Genomic DNA, 19664 nt, shown 5'->3' on the forward strand with positions numbered 1-19664 from the left:
ATCATAGCATGCAATCCCCTGCTATTCCCACTTAAATTTATTTGTTCTGGAGAGCCTGTTCCTCTGAATTTCCTTTTAGGTGGACAGTTCAAGACCCCTAACACATTAATCCACTTAATCCAAAGAGCTCCTCTTGTATCAGGGAAGGCCACAGGGACATCCCTGTCTTGTTCCTGACTTTGGAATTGCATTGCTTAGTTTCCAAACATGGGATTTCCCGGTTATCTTTTGTTATGAATTCCTGGCTCTCTGCCACCGTGAACATTATCTGTATGATTTCAGCCCTTTGAAACACGTGGACACTTTTTCATGGCCCAGCGTACGATCAAATTTTGCAAATGTTGTAAACATTCCTTCTGTATTGAAAACTTTTATGGTTTCCTGTACTCTGCAGCTATTTCCGATTTTGTCTTTTGTGCCTTTAAGCAGAGAGTGAGTCTTATCATCTATGTCTGAGCCATCTGCTCTGAGGTTCCCGTGGTGCTGGCCATGTCTTCTCTGTAGGATTGATTCACTTTGCAAGATGTTTGGTGCACTGAGACACTGGAAAGTTGGCAGCATCTTGAGACGTCATCAGTCCAGGGCCACGTTAAGATAATTTTGCGACTTGAGGGTTTTTTAGGCACTGTGACGTTAAGCTAATTTTGCAACTGTGTGAACCTGGGCCACAGGGCTCTTCCTTGTCTTGTCCCCTGCTCTGCTGTAACCTGGCAGTTGTTGAAGGATGGGTTATTTCTGATCCACCTTTTCCTGAGGGTGAAGACTTCGGCTCCTATGAAGACTGCCCACCTGCCCCATCCCCCACAAAGACCCCACTGCCGGGATCCTGAGTGCCTTCAGGAGAAGCCCTCTGAGTGCTGGCTCGGGGGTCTGACAGATTTCTTTGACCACAGCCTCAAAATTCCTGACTCCTGGGTGGGCTCTTCAGTATATGCGAGATGGCCTCCAGGACTCTGGCTTTGTTCAGTGGAAGGGTCGACTTAATCAGGTCACGTGGCAGTTCCTGGTGGTGGTGACTCCCAGCTTCTTTAGCTCAGTTCTCGAGTGATTTGCACTACATGGAAGGTATTGGAGACACAGTTACCTTTTCTGGAAATCAATGTTTGCGAGCACATTTGCCCTCCAAAGGTTGAAGGTTGAGTGAATTTGAAGTGGTTGGAGATTTGTTTGTAAACCACTCTTCTGCAGAATGAGAACGAAGTTGCTGCTCGGTTTTGAAGATGCGGCCTTTTGTGGGAGGGCAGAACAGAAAAATCAAAGCTTGGATTTAGAGTTAAGGACACAGGAAAAGAATTATGAATATTAAAGACAGTTAATATGTGTCATATAACAAATACTTTACATATTGCATGCAACATAATAAGCTGTTCTATGTAACGGCCTCCACATTTCAGGACATCACTTGGTGACATTTCAAGGCATTTCTAAGAAACACAACATTAAACTTAATATTGGGCCAAAATATTGATTAAGGCAGGAGCTGAACACCCAAGTATAATCTGGATAATCCAAGTCAAAAATAGGCTTTGGTATTTATTTTCTGTAGAATATAAGTAGAAACTATATAATACCAAACATCCAAACCTAGCCCAGTATAAAAAATAATTCTCCACTTAATATAGAAATCACAAAATGCAGTGTGGTGCCATGGCTTGGATCCCGGAACGGAGGTGCACGACGGAAGTCAGCACTGCTTCTCAACACTAGACCCCAGACTGCAGCTCACTTCCGTGCAGTGTTCCTCCATGTGTGCAAGCCCTTGTCAGTGTTTCATTAGTCCTCAGGACAGATGCCAAGGAGCTGCTGCTTAACTGGCTTGTCTGGTCTGATCTTAAGAAGCAAAACTTCATTGGAGCCCTGTGGTGCCCTGAAATCCAGAGCATGTTGTTGGGGGTGATTGAGTTTCCTGGGTCTTTAGCAACATGTCTGATGTTTGCAGATCCTGTACCATGGGCCCTGCTGTCAGTCAAGTCCAAGAGCAGACGTGAGTCGAGTGGTCAGTGGGTTGCAGGTAACCATAGGCCAGCCAAGGGTGGCAGCCGTAGGTGGACAGCTGGGACTCCTTCCCTGTGGGTGACAGCCATGGGTGGACAGCTAGGACTCCTTCCCTGTGGGTGACAGCCATGGGTGGACAGCTAGGACTCCTTCCCTGTGGGTGGCAGCCATGGGTGGACAGCTAGGACTCCTTCCCTGTGGATGACAGCCATGGGTGGACAGCTGTGGGTGGCAGCCGTGGGTGGACAGCTAGGACTCCTTCCCTGTGGGTGACAGCCATGAGTGGACAGCTAGGACTCCTTCCCTGTGGGTGGCAGCCGTGGGTGGACAGCTGTGGGTGACAGTCGTGGGTGGACAGCTGGGACTCCTTCCCTGTGGGTGACAGCTGTGGGTGGACAGCTGGGACTCCTTCCCTGTGGGTGGCAGCCGTGAGTGGACAGCTGTGGGTGACAGCCATGGGTGGACAGCTAGGACTCCTTCCCTGTGGGTGACAGCTGTGGGTGGACAGCTAGGACTCCTTCCCTGTGGGTGACAGCTGTGGGTGGACAGCTAGGACTCCTTCCCTGTGGGTGACAGCCGTGGGCGGACAGCATGGGTGGCAGCCGTGGGTGGACAGCTAGGACTCCTTCCCTGTGGGTGACAGCTGTGGGTGGACAGCGTGGGTGGCAGCCATGGGTGGACAGCTGGGACTCCCTGTGGGTGACAGCTGTGGGTGACAGCCATGGGTGGCAGCTGGGACTCCTTCCCTGAGGGTGGCAGCTGTGGGTGGACAGCTGTGAGTGACAGCTGTGAGTGACAGCCGTGGGTGGGCAGCCATGGGTGGCAGCTGGGACTCCTTCCCTGACCTGAGCTCACTTCATTTGACCAGGAGCATCAAAAACAGCGTGTGTATCCAAACCACTGTGAATCCCCCACACTGTAAAAACAAAAACTTCAAACATCACATATTTTGTCCACTTTGCCCTCAATGCACGCTTTATCCATGTGAGTGTGAGCAAATGTAGAGCACAGCCCTAACTCCTCCATCCACCAACCGATGGCAGCAGCAAGCACAGTCAGGCTTCTCAGCACACAGGATGAAAGAACAAGGGAAGACAGGGCTACGCAGGGTCAGCCCCACGGTCTGACTCCGAGTCCCAGCTGAGGAACCAGCCAACAGTATGGACAGCACTACTTCCCATCAGCATGACTGTCAGGTATTTGTTGAGCACCTACTGAATATTAGGTATTTGTTGAGCACCTACTGAATATTAGGCTTTTTCTGGTCATTTTTGACCAATGACAATATCAGAGTAAAGGAAATTGATTATTCTAATAGAATTCCTCTGAATGTAACATTTAGATTGTATAGGCTAAGAAATCTTAACTAAGCCTTATGTCTTAAAGTGCTGGCTGTATTTCTAGGTAGGAATTCTTACATCTAAATTCTACAGTATATGCAAGTTATCTAAAAATTAATACTTGTGAACAATTATGGATTAAAATAAATTTTTCTTTTCAAAAACCCAGGCAACTTTAAAATTTTCATTAAATCAACAGTTTTAACAGCCTATAAAGGCTTCTGCCAAATGTTGAAGATCATTAGAGCTAGCTGAATACAGAGCACCTCAGCCACCTCAAGAGTGGCAGGGGAGGAAATAAAGTCATATTTTGGCTTCACTCACATCTTATTACTTCCAGATCTGATTCTTTCTTTCAGACTGGCAGCCACTAAATCCTGCTAATATTCTGAGCAAATTTCTCATGAAATGCCCTGTATCTGCTCCTCACATATGCATAGCTGAACAATGAGTTCCCATCCATGGATTCTGCACTGGAGTCTCATGTGATGAGAGCTGTAGTGTAATGAAGACCACAGCCTGACATGAAAATGATAATGCTATTTTCTCATTAACCAAATCCTCTGATGTGTCATCGCCAACATTGCGCATGTGGCTTCAACAAAGATGAAATGACCGACAGCTGTCCTAGCATCATGTTCACTTCATTAGTCTCAGGAAAAACCCATCCCAACCTGATTAAAGCAATGGAGAGAGGATGGCTTAAAACAGCTAAGCCTTTGCATAACTAATCTTCAAGTCAATCAGAAAAATTAGGGAAGATCTGCTGCCTAACCTTCAAACAAATATTTTGGAATTATCCGAATTATATAAATTATTCAAGATAGAAGAGAAAGGAGATAAGGAAAGCAGAAAGAAAGGTAGTAATTAAGAAAGGAAAGAACTGGAGAGCGGGAGAGGTTGGGAGGAAGGGGAGGAGAAGAAAGAGGTAGGGGAGAGGAAGACAGCAAGGAGCAAAGGAAGGGTGGGCAGAAGGAAGGTTAGTTGGAGAATTTCTCGGATCTTATGTGTGATTATCTCCTTCCTCTGTAGCTGAGGAGTGGCATCAAAATGGCAACACTAAACTATCCAAGATCTCCTGAAAAAAAAAAACACCCCAGTGGAGCAGAAGATCCCACTCTTCACCATTATTCTTCGCGTGTTGTTTGAGAATCCCAGACTGTCTTCTGGCTCCCGTTCTTCCCCCTCCTTGGACGCCATGACAACTGTCACATGACCCTGCAAACACAGTGTCTCCAGGGCTGCACCAGGCCCCAGCTGCTCCTCTGTCTGGAAGGAGCAAGACGATTTTGTTGCTGAGATGCACGGAGCTCCCCGACTGACCTTTCCCTGTGCCAGTGAGTACCTGTGGCATGTAAGGGAGAAAGCCTATCAGGATCACAGGAGAAAGGTAGGCAAGTCCCCAATCCAGCCCTAACAGCTCAGCAGGCGGGCACCAAGCAGTGCCCACGAAATGCCTGTGCTTTCCCTGGAGTCCTGGAGGTGATTTTCTTTTTGGAGACAGCATGGTTGAAATGACTTTTCCTAACAAGATTCATCATCTATGTTGCCATCCAATAAAAATCTCATTAAATAGTTGATGGCTTTCTTTTTTTTTTTTTTTTTAAGAGGACAACTTTCATGTGCCATGTTTTAGGGCCATCCTATTTCTAATCACAGCATATATTTAAGAAGTACTTAATTTTTCCTAAGTGACTTGAAAGCATCTTAAGACAAAAACACCAGAGGCATCCTTTTATTTTTCTTTCTTTCTTTTTGTTTTTGTTTTTGTTTGTTTTTGAGAGGGATGTTGCCATAGGGGTGTTGCCATGTTGGCCAGGCTAGTCTTGAACTCCTGATTTCAGGTGATCCACCCGCCTCAGCCTCCCAAAGTGCTGGGATTACAGGCATGAGCCACCGTGCCCAGCCCAGCATCCTTTTCTCTATCAAAACAGTGGACTCCAAGGGGGACTAAAAGCCAACCCTTGTCCCCATTAGAAGATATGTTATTATTTCCATTTATTGGATGCAAATGTGGACAATTGTTTGAGGGCATCGCCATGCAGATCCGAGGTGACCTCCCACAGTCTTCTGCCCACACCTCAGTGGAGGTGTCAGAGAATGATGTTCCACGTATCATGTCTCCATGTGTGTGTTGATCAGGCTGGAAATACTCTTAAGAAGAAGAAGTTTGGGTTTCTGTTTCTGGGAATGGAGACACTGCCCTGTAACGATCTTAAGTGACTACCCCAAGGAGTGAACTGCAGGTCAAGCATTTCTCTTCCTCCTGGGGTTGCAAGTGACATTGTGTGGCCTGGGCTGCAGGTCGCACTCATTGCAAGGCGCCATAGCACCCAGCCCCCACCCCACGTCAGGCCTCTGCACCTGCTGTCTCCTTTGAGGTCCCCACTGGGAACTCTTCCCGGCTCAACCTCACTTCCTGGCACTCCGGTTCCAATATCACCTCCCTGGAGTCTTCTCTGTCCCCTCTTGCACTCTCTGGCTCCTGGGCCTGCTACCTCTTGTCGCCACGTGATTGATGGGCATGTTCATTATTTGTGTTGTTTTCTCCACTCAGTGAGGGTGTTGATCACGCCCTGCCCGCCACGATGTTCTCTGCACGTAGAGTGTGGAGTGAGCACTTGGCCAACCGTTGTCAGTAGGGAAAGATGGAAAGGAGTGGGTAAGGCAATAGCACATATGAATCAGTTAGCATTACAGTAATACTACAGGATAGAAACCCCATGGGTGTTTTCTTGTTCGCTTTTGTATCCCGGGGACTAGAATACCTCCTGCATGACGTAGCTGGTCAGTAATCCTGCAGCCTAAGTGAGTAACCAGGCTCTGTACCTGAGAAACTGTAAGGTAAAGAAGGTTGAAATTGTCATCGTGGGAGGTGCAGAGATGATTGAATAGTGAAGTTTGGTAGGTTGACTGGAGCCATGAGGCCCCAGGGGGCATAAGCTAGCTTAGCAGCTCTGTGACATCGGAAACCTACAGGTACTGGGTCCAAGGATGGAGTCATTGGAACACCCCAGTGTGGCCCCTGAGTAGCAGCAAGGGGCATGGGCCGGGAACCCATGATTCTGGCACAAAAATGTTGAAGAAAGGGACTGGGTGTCTGACCTGGAGGGGATGAAGTGAAGACAGAGAACCAGTCCAGAAAGAGAGAAACTGGAAGTCACATATGGTCAAGGAACTGGTGTTGGGCACAGCTGACCAAATGATGAAAAGAAGGAAGTCGTGGTGAAGAACAGGGCAACTGAAAGCACAGCTTCCCAGCAGGGGCAGACACAGGTGGTGATGATGCCTGGGTGTCCTGGCAGGGGTATGCTGAGGGGCGTGAGGGTAGGACGTGAGACCTGGGAAAGGGGGGTAAGGCAGCTGGCAGAGCTGTCCCACGGGGTAGGGCTCATTTAGGGCAAAGAAATGGGGGAAGAGCAAGATGGGCCCTGATGCTACAGGCCCCACTGAATGAGAAGAAGGGCAAGCTACAGCAGAAGGGTGAGGAGCTGCAGGGGCTGGAAGCAGCTACATGAGCAGGACCCCTCTAACACTCCACAGTTCTCCAACTGGCACTAAAACTTGGATGAAAACAATGCTTCTCCCAAATTAAGAGTGGAGAGAATCAGCTCTTTGAGTAACTTAGTTTTTTATTGCTTGGCTGAGAATCTCTGAAACTATAAAGGACCTTGGTAGAATAAGAGGAGATAAAATAAAAGGGGAAAAAAGACCTGTGGGAGAACAGTGCACTCCCATCCCCTGATGACTGCCCTCCTAGAATAGGAGCCTCATCCTCAGCCCAGCCTTCCCCCTGAGAGCCTGAGTGGCCCCTGCCCCCAGAGCTCCCCAACGCACCTGACCCCACAGCCAGGCTGGCCATGCCTGATGGGGTGGCCTGCCCCTCCACACCTGTGGGTATTTCTAGTTGGGTGGGACGAGAGACTGAGAAAATAAATAAGACACAGAGACAAACTATAGAGAAACAACAGTGGGCCCAGGGGACCGGCGCTCAGCATACCAAGGACCTGCACCGGCACCGATCTCTGAGTTCCCTCAGTTTTTATTGATTATTATTTTCATTATTTCAGCAAAAAGGAATGTAGTAGAAGAGCAGGGTGATAATAAGGAGAAGGTCAGCAAAAAACATGTGAGCAAAAGAATCTATGTCATAATTAAATTCAAGGGAAGGTACTATGCCTGGATGTGCACGTAGGCCAGATTTATGTTTCTCTCCACCCAAACATCTCCGTGGAGTAAAGAATAACAAGGCAGCATTGCTGCAAACATGTCTCGCCTCCCACCACAGGGCGGTTTTTCTCCTATCTCAGAATTGAACAAATGTACAATCAGGTTTTATACCAAGACATTCAGTTCCCAGGGGCAGGCAGGAGACAGTGGCCTTCCTCTATCTCAACTGCAAGAGGCTTTCCTCTTTTGCTAATCCACTTCAGCACAGATCCTTTACGGGTGTTGGGCTGAGGGATGGTCAGGTCTTTCTCATCCCACGAGGCCATATTTCAGACTATCACATGGGGAGAAACCTTGGACAATACCCCGCTTTCAAGGGCAGAGGTCCCTGCGGCTTTCCACAGTGCATTGTGCCCCTGGTTTATTGAGACTAGAGGATGGCGATGACTTTTACCAAGTATACTGCTTGTAAACATTTTATTAACAAGGCACGTCCTGCACAGCCCTAGATACCTTAAACCTTGATTTCATACAACACATGTTTTTGTGAGCTCCAGATTGGATCAAAGTGGTTAGGTCAAAGTGGCTGGGGCAAAGCTACAAATTAACAACATCTCAGCAAAGCAATTATTCAAAGTACAGGTCTTTTTCAAAATGGAGTCTCTTATGTCTTCCCTTTCTACATAGACACAGTAACAGTCTGATCTCTTTCTTTTCCCTACAATGCCCCTCTGGCCTTGCACTCACTGCCACCTCCAGACACTGCCATCTCCAGAAACTCCTTTTTCCCCTTCCCTGTGCCACCTGGACTTCTCTTGGATGGGCTTGTTAGTAGACTGGCACTCCTGAGGAGAGAATCCCTGAGCTTTAGGATGTATCAATTAAAACCTCTGTCTCAGTCCATTTCTGCCACTATAACAAGATATCACAGATTGTCATTATTTATTTATTTATTTTGAGACAGTCTCGCTCTGTCACCCAGGCTGGAATGCAGTGGTGTGATCTTGGCTCACTGCAACCTCTGCCTCCCGGGTTCCAGCGATTCTCCTGCCTCAGCCTCCCAAGTAGCTGTGATTACAGGCGCACGCCACCATGCCTGGCTAATTTTTTGTATTTTTAGTGGAGATAGGGTTTCACCATGTTGGCCAGGCTGGTCTCGAACTTCTGACCTCAGGTGATTAGCCTGCCTCGACCTCCCAAAGTGCTAGGATTACAGGTGCGAGCCACCACGCCCGGCCAAAGATTGTCATTTATAAACAACAGAATTCACTTCTCACAGTTCAACAGGCTGGGAAATCCAAGGTTAAGGCACCAGCAGATTTGGTGTCTGATGAGGTCACTCTCTGCTTCCAAGATTGCACCTTGTTGCTGCATCCTCATGTGGTGAAAGGGGCAAAAGGGATGAACGGCTGTGTCTTCACATGGCATAAGAGATGGAAGGCCCAGGCAGCTCTCTAAAGCCTCTTTTATTAATATGAGGGCATTAGCCCTATTCACAAGAGCAGAGCCCTCATGACTTAGTCACTTCCCTAAAGGCCCCACCTCTTATTACCACCACAGTGGGGATTAAGTTTCCACACAAACAATGGAGGGACACAAACATTCCAGGCATAGTAACCTTCAAAACTGAAAAGCATGCTGGACACAGTGGCTCACGCCTGTAATCCCAGCACTTTGGGAGGCCAAGGCAGGAGGATTGCTTGAGCCCAGGAGTTTGAGACTAGCCCTGACAACATAGCGAGACACCTTGTCTCTACAATAAAATTTAAAAGTTAGCTGGGCATGGTGGTATATACACATAGTCCCAGCTACTTGGGAGGCTGAGACAGGAGGATCACTTGAGCCCAGGAGTTTGAGGCTGCAGGGAGCCACGATCACTCCACTGCATTCCAGTCTGGGCAACAAAATGAGACCCTGTCTCAGAAAAACCAGCCAAACAGCCAAACAAGGAACAAATTAAAAAGCAAAGAGAACGAAGTCTGAATAAAAGCAGAAAAGACTATCCAAGGACTGTGGGACAATAACAAAGGTGTAACTTACTTGTAATGAGAATACCAGGAGAAGAAAGGGAGAAATGAACAGAAGAAATATTTGAAGCAATAATGAATGAGAATTTCCACCACATTAATGTCAGACACCACGCCACAGATCCAAGAGGTTCAGAGAATGCCAAAAAGGATAAATGCCCAGAAAACTACACCTAGGCATATCGTGTTCAAACTATAGAAAATCAGAGATAGAGAAAACATCCTGAAAGAAGCCAGAGGAACAAGACTCCAACAGAGAAACGGAGATGAGAATGACACGCACACCTCCTCCAGCCGGTAACCAGGAAAAAGTGGAGGGAGACACGTGAAGTGTCCAGACGAAGGGAAGCAAGACCCTAGAATTCTGTACCTGAGAAATTATCCATCAGAAGTGAAGAAGAAATAAACACTTTCACAAACAAAAATTGAGGAAATCTGTCAGTTGACCTGCCTTGGAAGAAATAGCAGAAGAAATTCTTTAGAGAGAACAAAAATGGTGTAGGTCAGTAACAGATCCACATAAAGAAAGGAAACCATCAGAGCAGGAATAAGCAACAGTAAAATAAAAACTCTTATTTTATTATTCTTAGTTGATCTAACAGATAAAAGTTTGTTCAAAACCATAATAACTGCATGGTATTAGACTGTGTATACTTATGTGTATATCTCTACCTGTGATACACGTACACCTGCTTTTATATTAATATAAGTGAAACGAATAAGCAGCCAGTGCCATCATGTCAGTTGCAGTGGGTGGGGGGCGGTGCGTGACTGGTGGTGGTGGAAACAGCTGCAGGAGTGGCAGTAACAGCGGTGGGACCTCTGTGTCCCACATCCCCAAGGCAGCCAACTGTGCTGCCCCAACCCTTGTGTGGCCAGGCGGGACCTGCTCCCGGGTCCAGGGCCTCCACCACTGTAGACTCTGGCCCCGTGTCACCGCTCCCAACCCGTGTGTGGCCAGGCGGGACCTGCTCCCGGGTCCAGGGCCTCCACCACTGTAGACTCTGGCCCCGTGTCACCGCCCCCAACCCTTGTGTGACCAGGCGGGACCTGATCCCGGGTCCAGGGCCTCCAGCACTGTAGACTCTGGCCCCGTGTCACCGCCCCCAACCCGTGTGTGACCTGGCGGGACCTGCTCCCGGGTCCAGGGCCTCCACCACTGTAGACTCTGGCCCCGTGTCACCGCTCTCAACCCTTGTGTGGCCAGGCGGGACCTGCTCCCGGGTCCAGGGCCTCCACCACTGTAGACTCTGGCCCCGTGTCACCGCTCTCAACCCTTGTGTGGCCAGGTGGGACCTGCTCCCGGGTCCAGGGCCTCCACCACTGTAGACTCTGGCCCCGTGTCACCACTCTTTCCTGCTGCTTCAGGGAGGGCACAGGAAAGAGGTGAACAGTACCCGGAGCCCACCCCTGGGAGCCCCCTGGAACCTGTCACCCTAAGAGCCACTGTAACGGAGCCAGGCCGAGCCACCTGCTGACGGGAGAGCAGTGCAGTTGGGCACACAGGAGCAGGCAGAGAGGGGCCCAGTGAGGACCTGGAACCCCCACCCCGGCTGTGAGGAGGCGTGGCCAGGGCTGCACACTCCACGGAGCCTGTGGGAGCCAGGAATGAGCAGGAGCCCCACCCCTTCTGAGTTGGCGTGTCAGGTGCCCCCTGGGTACAGCTGCAGCCACCCGGCCATGGCTGTGGACCCAGGCATGTGTGTGGCTCTGCACTCTCAGGAGCCCAGGAAGGCCCCCTGTCTCCCCACAGGCTCAGAAGTGCCTGCTCCCACTGCCTGGCTTCTCCCCGCTGTTGGCACCAGCTCCGATCTTGGAGAAAATTTGGGGCCAAGCCCAGGCACTGTCACAGCCCGGCTGGGTGTGCCCACACTTAGGGCAGAAGTGACATGCCAGCCCCTTGCCACCTCGGCCCTCTCCAGATTTGGGCACTGACAAGCGCAGGAGGGAGGCTGAGGGGGATGCAGAGGACAGCACAGCACTGGCCTGCAGTGCCTCTTGGCATGAACAGCCTGGGTGCCATGAACAGCAACAGGAGGCAGACGGACTCCTGGGCAGAAGGGGTCAGGTTCCTGGTGAAGCCCCACCTTCAAGCTGGGGAGGGCCTGAAGCCTGGGAGTCCAGCTGCCAGTCCTGCAAGCCAGAGAGGGAACTTGTGGTACGTTTCCCTGGGTCTGCCCATGGCCATCCATGGACCAATCAGCATGCACTTCCTCCACACTGAGGCCCATGAAAACCCTGGACTCAGCCACAGCCTAGCAGACGATGGAGATACGATGGGGAGAGGATGGGCTGACCAGCTGCAGGGAGGAGCTACCCTCTCTGCTGAGAGATGGAGAAAGGACAGGATGACCAGCTGCAGAGGGGAGCTGCACACCCCAAGATCTCCTCTCTGCTGAGAGCTGAGACGTCAGGACAACCAGCTTCAGGGAGGAGCTACCCTCTCTACTGAGAGCTGAACACTTGTCAGGACACCCTGGCTATGGAGAGGAGCTGCCCACTGTGGGTCTCCTCTGAGCTGTTCTATTGTTCAGTAAAGCTCCTCTTCATCTTGCTCACCCTCCACTTGTCTGCGTACCTCATTCTTCCTGGATGCAGGACAAGAACTTGGGACCCACCAAATGGTGGGGCTAAAAGAACTGCAACACAAACAGGGCTGAAACATGCCCCTTGTTCACCATGCTGTGGGTGAAGAGGAGAAAAGAGAGAAGGAGAAAAGAGCTGAGGCCCTTGGGGGGCCCAGACCTGGGAGCTCCCTGAGCCAGGGCTGTGACTCCCACTTTGGGGCCCTTCAGTTCCTGGAACCTCCAAGCTTCTGGGCACCACTGCATTCCCCAGTGCCAACTATGGAAGCTGCTTGCAGTACGCCTGGTCCAGGCACAGCCTCGCAGTGAGCCAGCACCCATGCTGGCACCTGGAGCTGCCCATCTCACTGCAGCAGCTGGCATGACTGGCTGTGCAGTGACTGGACCCCACACTCACTCACTCACACACCCCTCGCCACTCCACTCCAGTCTCTTCGGAGGGATGGGATCCAGGCCAGTAGCATGAGCTGAGCACAGCCTGCTAGGCCAAGTGGGCCCCGTGGGCCCAAGCAAAATTCGGCAAAGGTGCCACCAGCCACAGAGGTTTCCAGCCAGAAAGGCAACACCCTCAAGATTCCCATAAGAACACCAATGATAAGGAACAGGAGAGAGGTATTCAGATTATTTTGTAATATAAGGTACGGTACTCACACTACCTGTTAAGCAATATAGTGTTATTTGAAAGTGAACTTGAGTTATTTGTAAGTACGTATTGCAAATCCTAGGGCAGCCATTAAAAATGTAATGAAAGAAGTATGACTGATAAACTAAGAAGGGAGAGAAAATGGAACCATATAAAATGCTCAATTAAAACCACAAAAGGCAGAAAAGACAAAAATAAGAACAAATATCAAGAGTAACAAACAGAAAATAGTAACAAATATGATAGCTATTTATCCAACTACATTAATCACTTTGTCAGAGTAAATAAAAAAAAAAGGCCCAACTATATGTTGTCCACAAGAAACCACTTTAAGTATAAAGACATATAGCTTAAAAGTAAATGGTTGAAAAAAATATAGCATGTCAACACAAGTCAAAAGAAAGCTGGAGTAACTATATTAATTTTAGACAGAGCAGACTTCAAAACAAGGAAAGTTAAAGGGAAAGATAAAATGGGGTCGATTCTCCAAAAAGGCATAATAATCCTTAATGTGCAAGCACCTAACAATAGAGTATCAAACTACTTGAGATACTACAAGAAAAAATAGATGAATCCCCTTATCACAATTGGAGACTTCAACACCCCCTGTCAGAAATGTGCAGATCCAACAAGCAGAAAATCAGTAAGGACATAGTTGAACTCAACGTCATCATCAATCAACTAGATACAATTGATATCTATCATCCAATTCATCCAGCAACAGCATAATACTCATTCTTCTCAAGCTCACATGGAATATTCACCAAGATAGATCATGGATCATCTTCTGGGCCATAAAACACATATTAGCAAATTTAGAAGACTAGAAATAATACAATATCTCCTCTTAGACCACAATGGAATTAAACTAGAAGTCAATAACAAAGATAACTGGAAGATCCCAAAACATGTGAATATTAAACAACAACAATGGGGGCTGGGTGCCGTGGCTCATGCCTGTAATCCCAACAATTTGGGAGGCCAAGGCAGGAGGATCACTTGAGCCCAGGAGCTTGAGACCAGCCTGGGCAACATAGCAAGACACCATCTCTACAAAAAAAAAAAAGTTTAATTAACCAGTCATGGTAGTGCATGCCTGTAGTCCCAGCTATTAGGGAGGCTGAGGCAGTAGGATCATGTGAGCCGAGAAGTTTCAGCTATGATCATGCCACTGCACTCCAGCCTGGGTGACACAGTGAGACCCTGTCTCAAAAATTAAAAAAAAAATCACATGGGTGAAAGAAGAAATTTCAAGAGACATTTAAAAATATTCTGAACTAAATGAAAATGGAAACACAACTTACCATAATTTGTGGGATGCAGTGAAAGCTGTGCTTCGAGGGAAATTTAGAGCATTGAATGCATATATTAGAAAAGAAGAAAGATCTAAAATCAATAATCTAAGTTTTTGCTTTAAGAAACTCAAAAAAAGAAGCCAGGTGCAGTGGCTCAGGCCTGTAATCCCAGCCCTTTGTGAGGCCGAGGCGGGCGGATCACGAGGTCAGGAGATCGAGACCATCCTGGCTAACATGGTGAAAGCCCGTCTCCACTAAACATACAAAAAATTAGATGGGTGTGGTGGTGGGTGCCTGTAGTCCCAGCTGCTTGGGAGGCTGAGGCAGGAGAATGGCGTGAACCCAGGAGGCGGAGCTTGCAGTGAGCCGAGATTGCGCCACTGCACTCCAGCCTGGGTGACAGAGCAAGACTCAATCTCAAAAAAAAAAAAAAAAAGAAACTCAAAAAAGGAAAAACAAATTAAACCCAAAGTTAGAAGTAAAGAAATAATAAAAATTACAGCAGAAATCAATGAAATTTAAAATAGGAACTCAACAGAGAAAAATCAATAAAACTTGGTTCTTTAAAAGATAATTCTTTGGGAAAAAAAATCAGTAAAATCAATAAACCTGTAGCCAGGCTAACTAAGAAAAAAGAAGGAGGAGGCAAATTACTAATATTTTGCTATTATTAGTAATATTATTACTTATATTACTAGTATATATGTAATAATATAACTATAATAACTATATATGTTATAATATAACTATATTAGTAATAATATTACTAATATTAAAAAGCTATGATCATCGAGAAATGAAAAAAGGAGATCACTACAATCCCCAGGATATTAAAAGGATAATAAAGGGATACTATGAACAAATTTATGCCCACAAATTTGATAACCTAAACGAAAAGGGCCAATTTCTTCAAAGGTACAATCTGCCAAAATTCATACAAAATGAAATAGGCAATCTGAATAGACCCATATCTATTCAAGAAATTGAATCAATAATTAAACTTCCAAAACAGAACACTGGGCCCAGATGGGTTCACTGGCAAATTCTATTAAACATTTAAGGAAGAAATTTTACCTATTCTCTACAATCGCTTTCAGAGGACTGAAGCAGTGGGAATACCTCCTGTATGTATTCTGTGAAGCCAGCACTACCTTATAACCAAAACCAAAGACATTACAAGAAAACAGTAAACCAATATCTCTCATGAACATAGATGCAAAAATCCACAGCAAAACCTAGCAAATTAGATTAAAAGTCTATAAAAAGAATTATATGCCATGACCAAGTGGGATTTATTCCAGGTATGCAAGGCTGGCTCATCATTCAAAAATCAATAAATGTAATTAATCACATCAATGGGCTAAAAAAAGAAAAATCACATGATCATATCAGTAGATGCAGAGAAAGCATTTAACAAAATCCAACATTCATTCATGATTTTTTAAATCCCAATAAACCAAGAATAAAGGAAACTAGAAGTTGAGGAAAACTTTCTCAACTTGATAAAGAGTATCTCCAGGCTGGGCATGGTGGCTCGCCCTGTAATCAGAACACTTTGGGTGGCTGAAGAGGGAGGCTCACTTGAGCCCAGGAGTTTGAGAACAGCTTGAGCAACATAGCAAGACCCCATCTTTACAAAAGAATTTTTAAAATTAGCTGGGCGGTGGCTCATGTTTGCCACTTGGGAAGTGGAGATGGGAGGATCACTTGAGCTCAGGAGTTTGAGATTACAGCGAGCTATGATTGCATCACTGCACTCCAACCTGGAAGACAGAGAGAGGCCCTGTCTTAAAAAAAAAAAAGGAACATCTGAAAAATAACCTCTACCTAACATCACACTTAATACTGAAGAACTTGAAGCTTTCTTACTAAGATCAGGAACAAGGCACTCACCACTCCTCTCACCACTCCTTTTAAACATTGTAACATTGTACTGAAAATTTTAGATAATGCAATAAGGCAAGAAAAGCAAATAAAAGATATGCTGATTAGGAAGGAGGAAATAAAGCTGTCTTTGATGGTAGATGACATGATCATCTATGTAGAAAATACCAAATAATCAATAAAAAGATATGTGGAAGGAATAAACAATTATAGCAAGGATGCAGGATGCACAGTTAATCTACAAAAGTCAATCACTTTCCTATACACCAGCAAGTGACAATTGAAATTAAAAACATGATAACGATTATATTAGCACCCAAAAAGTGAAATACTTAGGTATAAATTGAACAAAATATGTGCAAGATCTGTATAAAGAAAACTACAAAACTCTGATAAATGTAAATAAATGGAGAGAGATTTTATGTTAATGGATAAGATACAATATTGTCAAAATGTTAGTTCTTTCCAATTTGATCTATAGATTCAATGTAATCCCAATAAAAATCCCAGCAAGTTGTTTTGTTGATATCAGCAAACTCATTCTGATGTTTATATGGAGAGGCAAAAGGCCCAGAATAGCTAACTTAATATTGAAGGAAAGGAACAAAGTTGAAGGACTGAAACTCATGGACTTTGAGACTTATTAAAAAGCTATGATCATCAACACAGTGTGCTATTAATGAAAGAATAGGCAAATCATCAACTGATCTTTGATACAGCAACAAAGGCAATACAGTAGAGCAAAGACAGCCTTTTCAACAAATGGTGCTGGGACAACTGAACATCCACATGGAAGAAGAGGAATCCAGACACAGACCTTACAGCCTTCACAAAATTTAACGGAAAATGGATCATAGACATAAATGTAAAATGCAAATAAAAACTATAAAACTCCTAGAATATAACAGAACACCTAGATGACCATGAGTATGGGAATGACTTTTTTTTTAAATCAGCAAGCAGAGCTGGCAAGAAATAGCTTTTTAGACACAATGCCAATGGCATGATCTATGAAAGAAATTATTGACAAGCTGAACTTCATTAAAATTAAAAGCTTCTGCTCTGTGAAAGACAATGTCTGGAGAGTCAGGAGACATCTATAGACTGGGAGAAAATATTCACAAAAGATACGTCTGATAAAAGACTGTTTCCAAAATACATAAAGAACTCTTAAAACTCAACAATAAGAAACTAAACAATCCAATTTAAAAATTAGGCCAAAGACCTTAGCAGACACCTCACCAAAGAAAATATACAGGTGGCAAATAAGCATATGAAAAATGCTCCACATCTTATGCATGAGGGAAATGCAAATTAAAACAATAATGGCCAAAATCCAGAACACTGACAACACCAAATATTGTCAAGGATGTGGAGTAACAGGAACTCATTCATTTCTGATGGGAATTCAAAATCATACAGCTGCTTTGGAAGACAGAATGGTAGTTGCTTACAAAACTAAACATACTATTACCATACTATCCAGCAATTTTGCTCCTTGGAGTTGAAAACTTTTGCCCACACGAAAACCTGCACATGGATGTTTATGGCTTTATTCATAATTGCCTAAACTTGGAAGTAAAAAAGATGTCATTCAGTAGGTAAATGGATAAATAAACCATGGTACACCCAGACAATGGAATATCATTCAATGCTAAAAAGAAATGAGCTATCAAATATGAAAAAACATGGAAGAACCTTAACTGCATGTTATTAATTGAAAGGAGCCAATGCTAAAAGACTACACACTATATCATTCTAACACCACGACATTCTGGAAAAGGCAAAGTTTACTATGGAGACAGTAAAAAGATACAGGTGGGTGGGGGGGGGGGAGGAAGGAAGAGCTGGAGCACAGACGATTTTTAGGGCCATGAAAATACGCTGTATGATAATGCAGTGACGGATACCTGTTATTGTACATGTGTCCAAACTCATAGAATATATGACACCAAGAGTGAACCCTAATGTAAACTATGGGTTTTAGGTAATTATGACGTGTCGATGTAGGTTCATCGATTGTAACAAACATACCACTCTGGAGGGGCATGTTGATAATGGGGGAGGTTGTGCATGTGTGGATGCAGAGGGTATATGGAAAATATCTGTACCTTTCTCTCAATTTTGTTGTGAACCTGAAAGTTCTTTTAAAAATTCATTTAAATTTTTTTTAAATTGCAATCAAAAACACAACATAAAAGGACTGTGTTACCAAAATTGGCTTCTGAAGAGAAAGTCCAAACAGACCAGTTATCAGACAGTTATCTATAGTTTCATAAGAAAATTATACCAAACATTTGATGATCAGAAAATCCAATCCTGCTTAAATTGTTCCAGTGCAGGGAGAAAGAAAATTTTCTAATTTATGAAGCAAATAGGAGACATCGATCCCAAAACATGACAAATACTTCACCAAAAAAAGTAAAAAAAGCACAAATCAATCTCACTTATGAATGTCAATATAAAGGCAAAAACATTCATAAAATAATATCAAACAAAATCTGAAGCACACTTTAAATCATCTTAACCAAGGAAATTCCATAGATGCAAGGGTAATTCCATATGAGGAAAGCTACTAATATAATTTACCACAATAATAGGCTGAGGAAAAAATTATACAATTGGTTCCATAGAGGCAGAAAACATTTTGACACAATTCAACAACCACTTATGCCAAAAAACAAGCAATAAAATAGAAATTACAATGATATGTCCCTAACATGATAAAATACTAATTAATATCTCACCTCAAAGCCAGTATCATAATTCATAGGAAAACACTAAAAGTTTTCCTTCTATGGTAATAGATAAAACAAGGATGCCTACTATCTCTTAAAATTTCTAAATTGTATTGGAGGTGTTAGTCAATGCAATTAGACAAGACAAATCCATTAGAGGCATAAAAATATTTTACAATAGATATTTTATTTGTAAATGAAATTCCTAAGTATCTGGAAAAAAACAAAACAATCAATGGAAAAACTACTAAAAACAAAAAATAAATGAGTAAAGATAATTAGAGCAGCATAGAATATTCAGATAGATTTAATTGCGTATGAAAATTTAGAAAACAATAAAAGCAGCATCTGTATTGGTCCATTTGTGATGCTATAACAGAATGCCCAGACTGGGTAATTTATAAAGAACAGAATTTTATTTCTCACAGTTCCAGAGACTGGGAAGTCCAAATCAAGGTACTGGCAGCTGGTGTCTGGTGAGGATCTTCTTGCTGTGTCCTCATATGGCAGACGGTGGAAGGGCAAAAAGTGATGGACTCTGTGTCCCCATGTAGCAGAAAAGCATGAGAGACCCCACTCCCAAAAGCCCTTTTTATAGTGACATTAATCCATTCAGGAAGGCAGGCCTCACCTTCTAACACTGTTGCAGTGGATATTAAGTTTCCAACACATAAATTTTAGAGAATATATTTATATATAGCAGTATCGTAGACGGTTTGGGCTACTATAACAAAACACTATAAGCTGGTGATGTACAAACGATAAAACTTATTTCTCACAGTGCTGGAGGCTGGGAAGTCCAAGGTCAAGGAGTTGGCAAATGTGTTTGTAGAGACGAAGTTTCACCATGTTGGCCAGGCTGGTCTTGAACTCCTGACCTCAGATGATCCACCTGCCTCGGCCTCCCAAGGTGCTGGGATTACAGGTGTGAACCACTGCACCTTGCCAAAGTTAATACAATAGATTGAAACATGTCAAATATGTTTT

At 44.8% G+C, this 19664-nt stretch overlaps 1 protein-coding gene across 2 annotated transcripts in view; it reads left to right on the plus strand.

Annotated features, from left to right (window-relative positions):
* The first annotated feature begins 4361 nt into the window (after positions 1–4361).
* CFAP97D2 (CFAP97 domain containing 2) overlaps positions 4362–19664 on the plus strand; it is a 43527-nt gene continuing 28224 nt past the window's right edge. Inside the window, exon 1 of one of the 2 annotated variants that reach the window (XM_054529325.2) lies at positions 4362–4725. In XM_054529325.2, the coding sequence (XP_054385300.2) occupies positions 4636–4725 (90 nt within the window). In that variant the 5' untranslated portion in view covers positions 4362–4635. The remainder of the gene's footprint in view (positions 4726–19664) is intronic. The other variant, XM_054529326.2, reaches the window with a different exon arrangement.

Source organism: Pongo abelii, chromosome 14 (assembly GCF_028885655.2).
Source record: "Pongo abelii isolate AG06213 chromosome 14, NHGRI_mPonAbe1-v2.0_pri, whole genome shotgun sequence".
Classification (NCBI taxonomy): domain Eukaryota; kingdom Metazoa; phylum Chordata; class Mammalia; order Primates; family Hominidae; genus Pongo; species Pongo abelii.